The sequence below is a fragment of the Punica granatum genome, chromosome 1 (assembly GCF_007655135.1).
Source record: "Punica granatum isolate Tunisia-2019 chromosome 1, ASM765513v2, whole genome shotgun sequence".
Taxonomy (NCBI): Eukaryota; Viridiplantae; Streptophyta; class Magnoliopsida; order Myrtales; family Lythraceae; genus Punica; species Punica granatum.
Window position 1 is genome coordinate 11,984,215 of NC_045127.1, and position 13,020 is coordinate 11,997,234.

General features: G+C 41.3%; 4 protein-coding genes across 5 annotated transcripts; all 4 read left to right on the plus strand.

The window, feature by feature from the left end:
* Nucleotides 1-294: 294 nt before the first annotated feature.
* On the plus strand, nucleotides 295-3,476 carry LOC116193129 (outer envelope pore protein 16-2, chloroplastic). The gene is made up of 7 exons (XM_031521900.1): nucleotides 295-819; nucleotides 1,545-1,596; nucleotides 1,767-1,835; nucleotides 2,093-2,124; nucleotides 2,342-2,375; nucleotides 2,484-2,551; nucleotides 3,056-3,476. The coding sequence occupies exons 1-7, from the start codon at nucleotides 682-684 to the stop codon at nucleotides 3,197-3,199; spliced, it is 537 nt and encodes a 178-aa protein (XP_031377760.1). The 5' UTR covers nucleotides 295-681; the 3' UTR covers nucleotides 3,200-3,476.
* A 1,773-nt stretch (nucleotides 3,477-5,249) lies between these two features.
* Nucleotides 5,250-5,946, plus strand: LOC116193715. The gene has a single exon (XM_031522464.1). The coding sequence runs from the start codon at nucleotides 5,394-5,396 to the stop codon at nucleotides 5,754-5,756; it is 363 nt and encodes a 120-aa protein (XP_031378324.1). The 5' UTR covers nucleotides 5,250-5,393; the 3' UTR covers nucleotides 5,757-5,946.
* A 1,914-nt stretch (nucleotides 5,947-7,860) lies between these two features.
* LOC116192520 (zinc finger CCHC domain-containing protein 10) lies at nucleotides 7,861-9,932 on the plus strand. Of its 2 annotated transcripts, none has more exons than XM_031521087.1 (2): nucleotides 7,861-7,974; nucleotides 8,764-9,932. In XM_031521087.1, the coding sequence occupies exon 2, from the start codon at nucleotides 8,833-8,835 to the stop codon at nucleotides 9,607-9,609; it is 777 nt and encodes a 258-aa protein (XP_031376947.1). In that variant the 5' UTR covers nucleotides 7,861-7,974; nucleotides 8,764-8,832; the 3' UTR covers nucleotides 9,610-9,932. The 2 variants fall into 2 exon arrangements, with proteins under 2 accessions (XP_031376947.1, XP_031376948.1); XM_031521088.1 differs by lacking the exon at nucleotides 7,861-7,974 and adding an exon at nucleotides 8,011-8,217.
* A 1,321-nt stretch (nucleotides 9,933-11,253) lies between these two features.
* LOC116187676 (lichenase-like) lies at nucleotides 11,254-12,924 on the plus strand. Its single transcript, XM_031516568.1, has 2 exons — nucleotides 11,254-11,410; nucleotides 11,742-12,924. The coding sequence occupies exons 1-2, from the start codon at nucleotides 11,314-11,316 to the stop codon at nucleotides 12,767-12,769; spliced, it is 1,125 nt and encodes a 374-aa protein (XP_031372428.1). The 5' UTR covers nucleotides 11,254-11,313; the 3' UTR covers nucleotides 12,770-12,924.
* Nucleotides 12,925-13,020: the final 96 nt, after the last annotated feature.

Below are 13,020 nucleotides of genomic sequence, written 5' to 3' on the forward strand. Positions count from 1 at the left end.
AATGGGACGACATGGCACTCTCGGATGCCACACACCACACGAACCCTTTATCATTTTCAGCCATTGTCCTGGAGTAGGCCTCTTCCCCAAAATCATCATTGGTACCTTAAAAGGCTTTCGCTCCGTATATGATTTTCTTTTTCCCTTCTTTTCGGTATGCCCATCTGATATTAAAAATTCAGCACGTGTTCTATCTAATTCAAATTTGAATCGAATTGAGTCTGAAAATATTAAAGATTGTTTTATTTCGTTCACAACATTTAAATCTGACGAGCAGTCTACCCACTTGGGATCGCTTCCCTATCATCCATATGTGGTGCGATTTTTTTCCATTGGGAGGAGGCTGCTCGTGGAAGGTTAGGACACGTGGAGAGGCGGTTCTAGAGAATGCCACGGACATCGGATCTAACATGACACCTCAAGCTTTTACGGGGGACACTTGTCCGGCCCATTCTGACCGGCTATTCCCCCGCCTCTCTGATCTGATCTGATCTGATCTCCCCTTGACGATTGACTGAATAGTTACTTAATAAAACCACATTTATTCCTTTCTTTTTTATCCATCTGGGCGGTGTTTGCCTGATTCTGCTTCAGTTCGAGAGTGTAGTGTGCAGTGAAGAAACCAAAAAGGCGTTTTCCGATCATCATCATCATCATCATCATCAGAAGGAGAAGGTGAAAATGAACGGCGTCAGCAAGCTGGAGAGGGAGGGCCGGTCGCTGCTGAACGAGCTGCCGGGGTTCGACAAGGGAGGCTTCCTCGACCTCGGCCACCCTCTCCTCAACCGCATCGCCGATAGCTTCCTCAAGGCTGCTGGGGTCCCCTTCCCTTCCCTTCCCCTACCCTCCCTTGAATTTTCATTTTCTTTATTTTATTTTATTTGCGTGTGTTTATATATCTTCTCGACTACAAGGAAATAAAGGGACAACAACACACACGATGAGTATCGAATCCGGGATGATCTATTCGTATCGGCAACGGCGCGTGCCACTTATATGGATAGTATATTTTTCAGAAGTGACCGTTGTTGCAATCTACCGTGGATTATTATATGATGATCGGCATGTCGGTCCATTCTGATCTGATACCGTTGCTTTGCCATCCGTACCAAAAGTGGCTATGGCAGTAAATTAAATGGCGTTGCCTCGATGATGCCGTCCCCGCAGTTTCTTTTTTCCATCCCTAAATTTCTGCTTCTTTCAAGAATGCCACTAAGGTTTTTTGAGTTTTCAATTTCGTCCCGCCTTGTGTCATCGGTACATGAATATTATTTGGCACCCGTCTTAGTGGGAGCGGGGAAAAACGGGTCGCTTGGTTTCGGACCAGGTCATGCTCGTTCGACTCGACTTGACTCCGGGGATCCACTTTGCACGAGCAATCTGCGTAATTCTGTATTAGATTACATTTACACACGGGGGATGACAGGACATGAGGGTTACATGAAGTGATCGGTGATCATTGTTTGCTGATATATAGGAATTTACCATTTGAATTTCGATCGATACCTGATGTTTCTTTATGCTTGGTGGTGTTGTTTTGATAGATCGGGGCGATTCAGGCCGTGTCGCGGGAGGCTTACTTTATTGCCATTGAAGGTAATGTGATTCGAAGTGGGCCCTAACTCATGAATCCTATATAGCATGATGCTCTTGCCACTGTGAAACAAAACGTACACCTATATGTTCGTTTTCTTTAGAAAAAGAAAAAAGAAGAAGAGATCTGATGTGCCAGTAATTAACTTCTGGTGTTAAAGCGGTTGGTGCAGGCCTCGATTCTACCGATGGTGGCATGACAGAGGGCACCAAGAAGGCGCGGCGCTTACCGAACCTCAGAGGTAGGCATTAATCTGGATTTGAATGTGAATTTCGGTATGTATGGGTATTCCATCATATGAAGCTTCAGGTGTGACTGTGAGGTGTGATAGCTTGTCCCATCAAACAGAGCTCTGAGTGAGTTCGAGCTGAGTTGCTCGTGATCAATCGAGGACTAGTTACTATAGGATGAATAACCGAATTCCCCAAATAGTAGTTAACTCGTAATCATGTTCCTCCTACCGAGTTTATGACAGGCTATTGTTTTATTTGTTGGCAGGGGAAACCAACAGAAACTCTCTGGAGGCTTTGGTATGTCTTCCTATTTTAACTTATATTTACCGTAACACGAAAGTTCAAGCTGAATTGAACTTTACTATCCGTGCTGTCGTGTTGGGATGCAGTGTTTGTTTTATATGTAACAAAGTTGAAAGACGCTGGTGGTTTAGGATTTTCCAGTGTGGCAGTGGAAGCTCTGGTTATAGTTAATCTAAATGCTAACATATTAATTAATCTGAATGTCTGTCAGGTGAAGAGCACTGGCAAAGAATCTCTTCAATGGGGTAATAAGCAGCAGTTACCGGTTTGCTTTGTGCATTTGATGACTCATATGCTCAAAAAATTTCTGTGTATTCTCGGAGCTTATGCTTCGGTCTTTCATGTATCATCAGGACTAGCTGCGGGAATTTATTCTGGTCTCACTTACAGCTTGAAGGAGGCTCGAGGAGCTCATGACTGGGTGAGTTCTTGAATATCCTCTTTATCAATTATTGCATCCCTCTCTTCGCCGGCTGAACTTTTACTTTTTATCGAGTCCTCTTTTTAATTATGCAACTCTTTCTTTTGTCTTCTAATTTATCGGGATAAAGACACTGGGAGAAATTTCAACTTGCCCATTCACTTGCACAGCTTGGAATCTGTTCTATTGCAACGATATAATTTCAAAACACAATTCATTTTGGTTTGTGTTAGTTCAATTCAATTCAGCTGTACTAAACGAACTACTGTTATCTGGAATACCCATGAATTGAAGGGAAGTTAGAATACACTAATTTAGAAGTTTAGGTCTTAGATGCCTAATCGATGCGAAAACATAGGGAGGATTAATGTCAACTGTCTGAATTCTGAAAGCTTAAAATCTGGAATACCGCAGCTTATTAGTTGGCAGATAAAAATCTTGCCAAGGCTCGGTTTAGTGGAATGAGGCTTTAACATCTGCTGCTATGTGCAATTCCTTGTGCAGAAAAACAGTGCAGTGGCCGGGGCAATTACGGGCGCGGCACTCGGCCTCACGGCGGATGGATCATCACACGAGCAGATCGTGCAGTGCGCTATCACCGGCGCTGCTATCTCCACTGCTGCAAATCTCCTTTCCGGGATTTTTTAGATATCGGTTCTATAGCAGTGAATCGGGACTTTAATAGGATAGTATCCTTCCCTTTTCAAATGACTCTTGTGTCTTCTTTTCGTCTTGGATATTGAAATGTTGGTACTGTGCCTGTTTGTTTTCCATCACTTCAATATGTTTACCACTAAGTGATGGTTTTCTTCAGTGGTGCACCCGATGTATATCGGGTCGATGTTATGTTGTACGTCTGAGCTGTAGCTCTGCATGTAAACGCCCCTCGAGTATCGGGTTCTATTAAGCGATCCGTCATCTCTGAGCTCTCGTTCCATCTTAGATATATTTGTTAAAAACTTTCTACCTAATATTCACGATCAAGAAAGTTTTTAACTCCCTCCATTGCAAATTGCAAATTTGTTACACTGAAAGTGTACACATGATTCTGATTTTATCACCCGTTTGGTTTTGCAATCTGGTTTAAGATTTTAACTTTAATTTTAAGTATATTTACTAAATAATAAAAATTAACTCTTTTAATTCAAAAAGGTGAACTCTATATATAAATTCACATATAAATTTATTATATTCAATTTAATTTTTAATGTTAAATTCTCTCAACTATTTATTATTTTTTTAGCAATTCAACAACATAATCATTATACAATCATCATTTTCTCTTAATTATTCATTATTTTTTTTTTCATAATTCAACAACATAATCATTACAATTCAATTAAAATTAAAATTCTAACTCTAAAACTAAAACTAAACGTACCATACTTCACTTTGGCTTTTGATTCTATTTGTGAGGGATTAGTCATTCCGCTGATTTTGATTCCACTTGTAAGGAATAAGTCATTTCGATCATTTTAGTGTGGACGGCATGATCAAATTTTAGATGAATATCGAAATCAAAATGGGAATCAGACAAAATGAAATCAAAATGTCAATCAGACAAGGAATCAAAATTAAAACGAAATGGAATCAGAATCAAATTGATCGAAATAACTTATTCCTTACAAATGGAATCAAAATCAGCGGAATGACTAATCCCTTACAAAATAAAATTTTAGATAAAAACGAAATCAAAATGTGAATCAGACAAAATGAAATCAAAATGTCAATCAGACACGGAATCAAAATTAAAACTAAGTGGAATCAAAATTGTGTTTGGTTTTAGAGTTGGTTTTAGAATTGAGTAGAGTTGAGTTTTAGTTTTAATTGATTTGTAATGATTGTGGGGTTGAAGTATGAGAAAAAAGTGTGAAAAAGTAATGAATAGCTGATAGAATTTAGTATTAAAAATTGAATTGAATGGTTAAAAAAATTGAAGAAAAAAAGGAAAAGTAATAATTGTTTTGTTGAATTGAAGATAAATAGAGTTAAGTGGAGTAAAATTAAAAATGAATTGTAAAAACTAAACGGAATGTGATCTCACGGAGTTTCCAAATAAATCTGTACAATTTAAAAACTTTTCCATTACAATATTGGATTGTGATCTCACGAAGTTTCCAAAAAAAAAAATCCTTACAATATATAATATTGTTAGAGAACTTGCTTGTCTTCTTGAATATTTATTCTTGTAGATATAAGAGGTTTCTAACTCCAGACAGATGATCTGGTCGGACCGATACGAGAGAAAGATTTAATAAGATTCGAAAGCTTCGAAGACCCGGATCGTTATCGTTATGAAATAGAGGGGGAAAAGAGCATAAAGGCTTGCGTATAAACCTGAAGGCAACGGTACTTAGTAGGAGGCAGCTGTAACAATATGATTATGGATGTAAGAGCAAGTTAAGCCAAATAAAATAACCATTCCTATAATTAATAAATAAATAAATAAATAAATAAAAAAAGCCCCAAACACGGGAATCAACGGTACGAAACCGCTTAAGAATAAAAGGCCCCATCCCGCCGACTGAATAAAAACAAAGGGCAAAAAGGCCATTGCCACGTCCCTCCCACGGTTTTTATTAACGCCGCCCCTGTCCCCACACATCCAGCCAGTACTGATCTGCCGCATCCTCCGCGTTCGTCCTCATCCCCCCCCCCCCCCCCCCCCCCCCCCTCCCCCTCCTCCTTTCATGTCTGTCTCCTCGTCCTCTGCTTCCTTCCTTCCTTTCCCCTTTCTCTCTCTTTATATTCCTCTCACTCTCTCACATTGCTCAACGCTCACTCCCCATATTCCCTCAACACCCCCACACCATCCCAAACTCTGATCCATCCGAACTAGAAGATGATGACGATTCAATGTGATTCTTCCGCTCCCTCTCTCAGGCACCGCCACCTCTGCTGCTTCAGCGCCGGAGGAGACGAAAGCTCCCCGACCGGCTGCTCGTGGCTCCGGTCGAAGGCTCAGAACCTGCCGGAGATCCGCGACCGGTGCCGTCGACTGATCGGGCGGTCCCATAGGAAGGCCGGACACGGTTCGCCGGAGTTCAGGTATGATCCGCTGAGTTACGCCCTGAACTTCGAGGACAGTTGGAACAGGGAAGATCAGGACGAGGAGTCTCCTCGTAGCAATTTCCTGGCTCGGTTGCCGGCGACACCGGACAGGCGGAAGCAGGCAATGCTTGCGGCGGCACCTGGACTGGTGTAAACCTCTGTCAATGAAATGACTGATTAGGATTTGTATGTATGTAATGTAAATATCGCCACTTGGTGTGCCGCATTTTCTACGGGGTTGTCTCCATCCGTATATGATTTTTCAAGCACATTGGGGCACCTAAATGTATATATTTGTATTGTTTTATTTATGATCAATGAAGCCTAAAGTCATTTTAATCGTGCGGGATGCGGTTCGCAATTGCGAGATTAATAATCCTACCTAACGATGTACATTGTGCATAGTGATTCTCGATGAATGATATATATATTTCGGATAATCTACCATACATTCGCGATTCAATTGAAACAAGGAAGCTTATCCAGTCCCGACCAGTTGTGTCCGATGTTCTAAATGAATGCAGTAGATGGCAAGTTTAAACACAATCGGCTGCACCTTGACTCTAATTGATAATGTTCTACTTGTAGTCAATTGTGTTCATTTGTATCCTATGATGTACTTGCCACTGTGTTCATTTGAATCCTGTGTTGTACTTGCGATCGACGGACTGTGTTATACTTGCAGTCGACTGTGTTCATTTGAATTCTTTTGGATCGAATAATTTTCTCCAAAAAAATGAAGATTTACCTAAATAATTATTTACTTATATTAATCCCCATAAAAGTACGACTGCGGTTAAATACACATTTCATATGGTTAGGGTCACTCATTTCATTTTATGATAAATAGACAAAGTTATCTTTTTAAAATGGGCCCTATCCAATTGAATTTTATAAAGAGATAAATGGGAATTTTATCCATCTACCATAAAAGGAATAACTGTAGTCACAAAGGACATGCATTTAACCTCACCTTGATATATACATTACCATTTAGTGGCTTGCCCTTGACATACACGCTAACGTGTTGAATTTGTCCTGGATGGGTCAAGTAGGGATCAGTTCCCGTGTTACTCTTGTAGTAGTCGTATTACTAATGGTGGTATCTTTGGTGTAGTTCATATCAATTGTTCCTCAAGTTCCAAATGTATTTGTATATTGCCGAAAAACAACAATTCGCCTAAAGTATTATATAATTTGTTATTTTAAAGTAGAAACTTAAGTTGATGAACTGGCATAATGTTTCTTTTTTTTTTTCTTTTTTTTTTCCCCTTCCCAATAGTAATAAGAATTTTATCCTCACTTGAAAATGAGTGTAATTGCTTAGCGAAATTAACGAATGCTAAAATTTTGGTACTAAGTGATGGTTCGTGATTTTATAAATAACAATAATAATTTGTATTGAAATTAGAAAAAGTGAAATATTCAATTTTCTTTTTCACTAGCGACTTAACCTTTTTCATTTTATCAAAATTCCACTCTTTTTAGTTTTTTTTTTGACGAAATAATGAGTAAGAACCCAAACATTGGATTAGACTAATAATGATATAAATTTCGCATGCATCCTCTATAGCTTTACAATATATCAATGACATCCTTTTTTCTTCAGAGATAGGACATTTACTACTCATATTTTGTTGACGTGGCAACAGATTCAACATGACATTGGCCCTTATTGCTTATTTAGATTGCGGGTTATGAAAAATTATGGAGGAGTGGAATATGAAGGTTATTATACAATGTATACGGACCCCCTATAACCAACTCCTTTGTAAACTTCCATTAATATAGCGCATTTGGTGGTTGCTAGTAATGGACATTCTCACTAAGGTGGGAATCTACATTTTCACCCCATTCTATGGTAATTTACATTAACACTCAAGTGGGAATGTGAGAATGGAAATGCAGATTACCATGTTCAAACCAAATCATTTGGGTCTAGGAAATTTAAATCAACTTTCTTGAGAGTTCACATAAATTCTCACATACCGAACGCCACCCAACTGTAATCCAAATAACCCCTTAAGCTAAAATAGCATCCATGATATTAATATTTTAAAAATTAAAATAATTGTACAAAAATTTAAAGAAATGGAAATTTGAATAATATTTTTTGTGTGATTATTATTGGGTAAATTCCCGTTTCCAAAAGAATTTCGCGAATGAATCTCGGCCAAAAAAAAAAAAGAAAAAAAAATACACAAAGGGGGAATTTAGAAAGATACAAAAGTATAGGGACTGGATTGAGCACGAGTCAAAATTTCGGAATATAAATAAATAATGCAAGTCCTCTCCCTCTGTGCACCGGCACAGACAGAAGTGACAGAGGAGCTTTTTCTTCTTCCTCGGAGTTCCTTTCTCTTTGGGCAAAGGTATGATTCCTCTGAGCATCTGTGTCTTCAGATCTCTCGTTTCTTTAATCCCTCCGCTCTTCCTCTGTAGTCAATTTAATCTGCTCCAATCGCTTTCAGCTCGATTTGCATTGATTTTGGGCTTCTCAGGGAGAAAAATCCGATTATAGCAGCCCTAGGTTTTTAGGGTTTTGTTGGGTGATTGGGGATTCACGTCGTCTATTGTTCATGATAGCGAGATGTGTTGATAAATCGGGAAATTGGGTAAGTGTGAGATGTTAATTTTATTTTTCGTCGGGCCTGAGCTTGTGATAGTACGATTGTCTCATTGGGCAGCTCGAAAGGAAAGCTTTTCTCTTTGTGGTGAATGCAATGATTTCTTTTATAGGGCTGCAAGTTCCGGTTTTGTGTGCTGAAGCAAATAGTATTTTGGGTTAGGGCTTGTCTATGATGACGAGATAGCGATTGAAATTTGATGCAGTGTATCGGGAATTTGAGATGCCAGAGCAGTGAAGAGATGGAAAATTTTGTGAAATTAGTTGTTAGGGTAGAGGATGTGCATTTCCCTGCTTAATCTATATTTTACGTGGTTTTTCATTGTTTATTTATTTCTGAGATGATCACTTGGAAACAAGTAGAAGGAATCTTTGCGTTGCTTACTCACGTGTAGTTCATGTGTCAAAAAAGTTAGATAATTCAACCTTCTGTGATTTCGTTTTGCAATGGGAAACATCCTTGTGTGTTAGATTCAGGTTTTTTATGAAGATGCTGAAAATTGGATTCAATAACTCTGTTCACATGTGGCTGCAGTTCGAGATAGTGACTTGAAGTGGCGGCTTCTGGTGCTACTTTTCTGAAAGCAGCAGCAGGTATTAGATTATGTCGAGCAAGAAGGAAGACAAGGCTCAGGATGCGGCCGAGAGAATCAAGGCTGCAGCCCTCACTGCTGCGAAAGGCCTTAGCCGAGCTCAGGCAGAACGAGCAGCAGCTGCTGCTGCCCGAAATGTCAATGCTTACGGACAGAAGGAAGAAGGTCCGAGCAGATGGCAGGAGAAGAGGGAAGCAAAGAGGCAGATGTATCTGATGAGTACTGAGAAGGCCGTGAGGTTGGGTGAAAGGAAGGACTTGAAGGCTACGTCATCTACAATAGCGGGCTCGGCTCAGTGCCAGAAGTGTTATCAGTCCGGTCATTGGACTTATGAGTGCAAGAATGAACGGGTCTACATCTCTCGCCCGTCACGAACCCAAATGCTCAAGAACCCTAAGCTCAATATGGTGGGGCCTGTATCATATGACCTGGAGAATCTTGATGCCAAGAAGGAAGAGAAGACCGAGAAGTCGGACAAGCGGTCCAAGAAGAGTAAGAGGAAGTACCGTTCCGACTCGTCTCCTAGTGACAGTGAGGCTTCGGTGTTTGAGAGTGAGTCTGAGTCGGATTACTCTTCCCAGGAGAGTAGTTCAGACTACAGCTCATCCTCCGATTCGGAGGAAGAGAGGAGGCGGCGGAGGAGAAAGAAGAAGAAGCAGCAGAAGAGCCGGCGAAGGAGGAGGTACAGCTCATCCTCCGAGTCATCCGATTCATACACTGCCTCTGAATCGGATTCTGATGAGAATAGCCGGCGAAGCAAGAACAGGAAGCACAACAAGAGGCGTTGAAGTGGTTTATGATGAATTATAGGCATTCTAAAGTGTTTCATGATGGACCATAGGGTCAATTGCTCAACAGACCATCTCTTTCGAGATAGTTCGCTCTCTTAGTGAAGCATATCAGGGTTGTAGTAAGCATCTTTCTGGTTATAGACTGGCGTGCTTTGAAAGGATTTTTTTTTTCCCTGCTAGTATGTTTTTTCGGTACGATAATATTCTGGTTGAAGTTTGGTAGATCAGCTTTGCTGTATCGTTCTGTAGAATTTGATCCTCTGTATTTTGCTATGTGACTTAGATAATGCCAATGAAGCAGGCTTGCCCATTTGGTTAAACCATGGAGATCCATTCAGTTCTTTTGCTCATGTAACTAGTGACATGATTTAGCTCCTCTGCCGCTACATGTTAGAGTAGTCGGTCCAACACCTCTTAGCAAATTCCTTAATGAGTTTCCATCTTAAACGATAAATTTATAGAATGTGAGATGACTGCACCAACTACACCAAAAATCCATCTGCAGCCTGCAGAGGGTTATTTACCCCCCCCCCCCCCCCCCCCCCCCCCCCATTTTGAAGGGGTCCACATGTTTAGGTAGAAATCCACCGATAAGAGTTTGCAGTGACACAATTTACCCTGTGAAAACATCACTTCCATTGACATGAATGCTTTTAGAGGCATTCCAAGATAATCTGTCGTCATAACCATATCTCAAGGTGTTATCTCTTATTGTTTGATTGTTATAATATCTCATAGCCATCTATTTTGGTACTACAAATATGCATAGTCGTGTTGATTCAAAGCCGGGAATATATTAAAACCCGGGATTGTAGAAACATGGTCTGTTTTGTAATGCTCGGTTGTTTCCAGGTTGTGCTGCTGCTGCTGCTCTTCTTCTTCCATCATTTTCATAGGAGAAGAGTCTGGTCAAAAGTGCCCATCACAAACAGTGAAGCCGTCGGTTGCCTCTTTATGGAGATAAAGCCAAATGGCTTTGATGATTATCAATACAAAACACCAGACCTTAATTTGTCAAAATCACTTGGATGAGTTGTCAAATGCTCTTTAGTGTTCACTTTTGAGTCTCATCCCTTTTTTAAATCACTATCACCAATTTTGACTAATCAGCCTCAGGACCTGAAAGAGAAATATCCTCGACAGACACGTTTAGCCGGTGATGCGTAGTTGTGATACTTATCTTTGCCCGTTGAAGAGCCTCTTGCTAGACGGCTCGTCTTTGGTTCAGGAAGACGCAGCGAGCAATAGGAAGTTGCTCGGCGAAACGAAGACAGAAAAGAACAGAAAAGGCGAGCAGTCGGGCATTCCTAGGAGTTCGATTAATACCCACAGATAAATTCATGGTTCTGAGGTGAATGGAGCGGTATCTGACAGTTCGGTTTCGCTTCCTTTCTGTTTCTGCGCATCAAACGCGACACTGAAGTTATCTGCAGTTAGAACAAGATTATCGATATTAGACAAATTAATGAGATTATTAAAAAAGTTAAAAGACGACCGAGATGGTTCCATTTTTTGACTCTTCAAAAGCGTATAAGGGCAGATAAGCATGAGTTGAATCAGTAAAACCTGATTTGAGAACTCAGTTACTTGTGGATGACAAACACCTCAAAAAGAGAGGCCATCACTGTCACTTTTCTGCATATAAATTGAGTGATCAATGGATGAGTGCTCCATCCCCCGTCCCTCATTAGTTTCTTTTCCATGGCCTCAAACTTCCCTGCAGCATATCACAGTTCTTCCATGGCGTCGGCTGTGCTTCTTCTTCTGGGACTCCTTATGGCAAGCCTCGGTATAAAAGGTACGGAATATCCATTCACCGTCAGAAATTCATGCTCATGTCTTGCGTACGTTTACTATCATAATTTGCCAACCGATCTGGAGCTCAAGTCCTTGGATGGAGCTCAAAATTTTTGAACTATGTCTGATGTCGTAAGCTAATGAATGGCTTACCCGGAAGCTTGAGCCCGTGAAGATGGTTGTCATATATTTGTTAGCATTAAGCATTTATCTTTCAAATTAAGGACTTCAGTAGAGAAAAATTAAGTGCACAAACAATATACCGGATCTTACATTTACGTTTCGGTAGAGTACTGCAAAACTGATGCTTCCTGTAAAATTTGATCTCTCAGGCGTACAATCAATAGGAGTCTGCTATGGCATGCTCGGGAACAACCTTCCTCCTGCCCGGGAAGTGGTTGCACTGTACAAGTCACGCAAAATTAATCGGATGCGGATCTATGACCCGAACCAAGCGACCCTGCAGGCCCTCAGAGGCTCGAACATTGAGCTGATGCTTGGGGTCCCGAACTCAGACCTACAAGCACTAGCCAACAACCCATCTAATGCAAAATCTTGGGTGCAAAGAAACGTCAAGAATTACTCACCGGGCGTGAGGTTCCGGTATATCGCGGTCGGGAATGAGGTTGGTGCCACGTCCCAGCTCGCGAAGTTTGTCTTGCCTGCGATGAGGAACGTGCAGAACGCAGTGAACTCATTCGGCCTTCAGAACCAAGTCAAGGTCTCAACTGCCATAGACATGATCGTCATGGGGAATTCATACCCGCCGTCCCAGGGGGCCTTCAGGGCTGACGCGAGGGGCCACTTGGACCCAATCATCCGGTTCCTGGTGAACAACAAATCTCCATTATTGGCGAACATCTACACTTACTTCAGCTATGCTGGGAACCCAAAAGACATAACCCTCCCGTACGCCCTGTTCACCTCCCCAGGGGTGGTCGTGAGGGACGGGGCCCGCTCGTACCAGAACCTATTCGATGCGATGCTGGACGCCCTGTACTCAGCCCTCGAGAGAGCAGGTGGCGGAGCCCTCAATGTGGTGGTCTCGGAGAGTGGGTGGCCGTCTGCTGGGGCGGTAGGAGCCACGGTGGGTAATGCGGGGACATATTACAAGAATTTCATTAAGCACGTGCCTGGCGGGACACCGAAGAGGCCAAAGAAAGCCATAGAGTCTTATCTTTTCGCTATGTTCGACGAGAACCAGAAGCAGCCAGAGCTCGAGAAGCACTTCGGGCTGTTCTCACCAAACAAACAACCAAAATATCCGCTAAGTTTTGGTGAAAGCCGGGAAGGGATATGGGATGTTTCATCATCTAACTATAGCCATGGCGTGGCAGGGTCCCTTAGGAGTGACATATGAGAAAAAAGTAGCGAAGTGAATCTTTGCTCTAAGCTAGGAATCTTGATAGTGGTAATCTTTGTAGTTAAATAAGAGGATCACCATGACTTCTATGTAATGCAATATCGAAATATCGACTTGGTTAAATATCATAGAACTAAGAAGATTACCACACAGTGTTTGTGTCATTTGGACGTAACCACACCTCGAGAGATGGCTTGCACGAGAAAATGGAGCTGCAGCGGGGAAAAATTATAAAAGAAAAAAAAAAT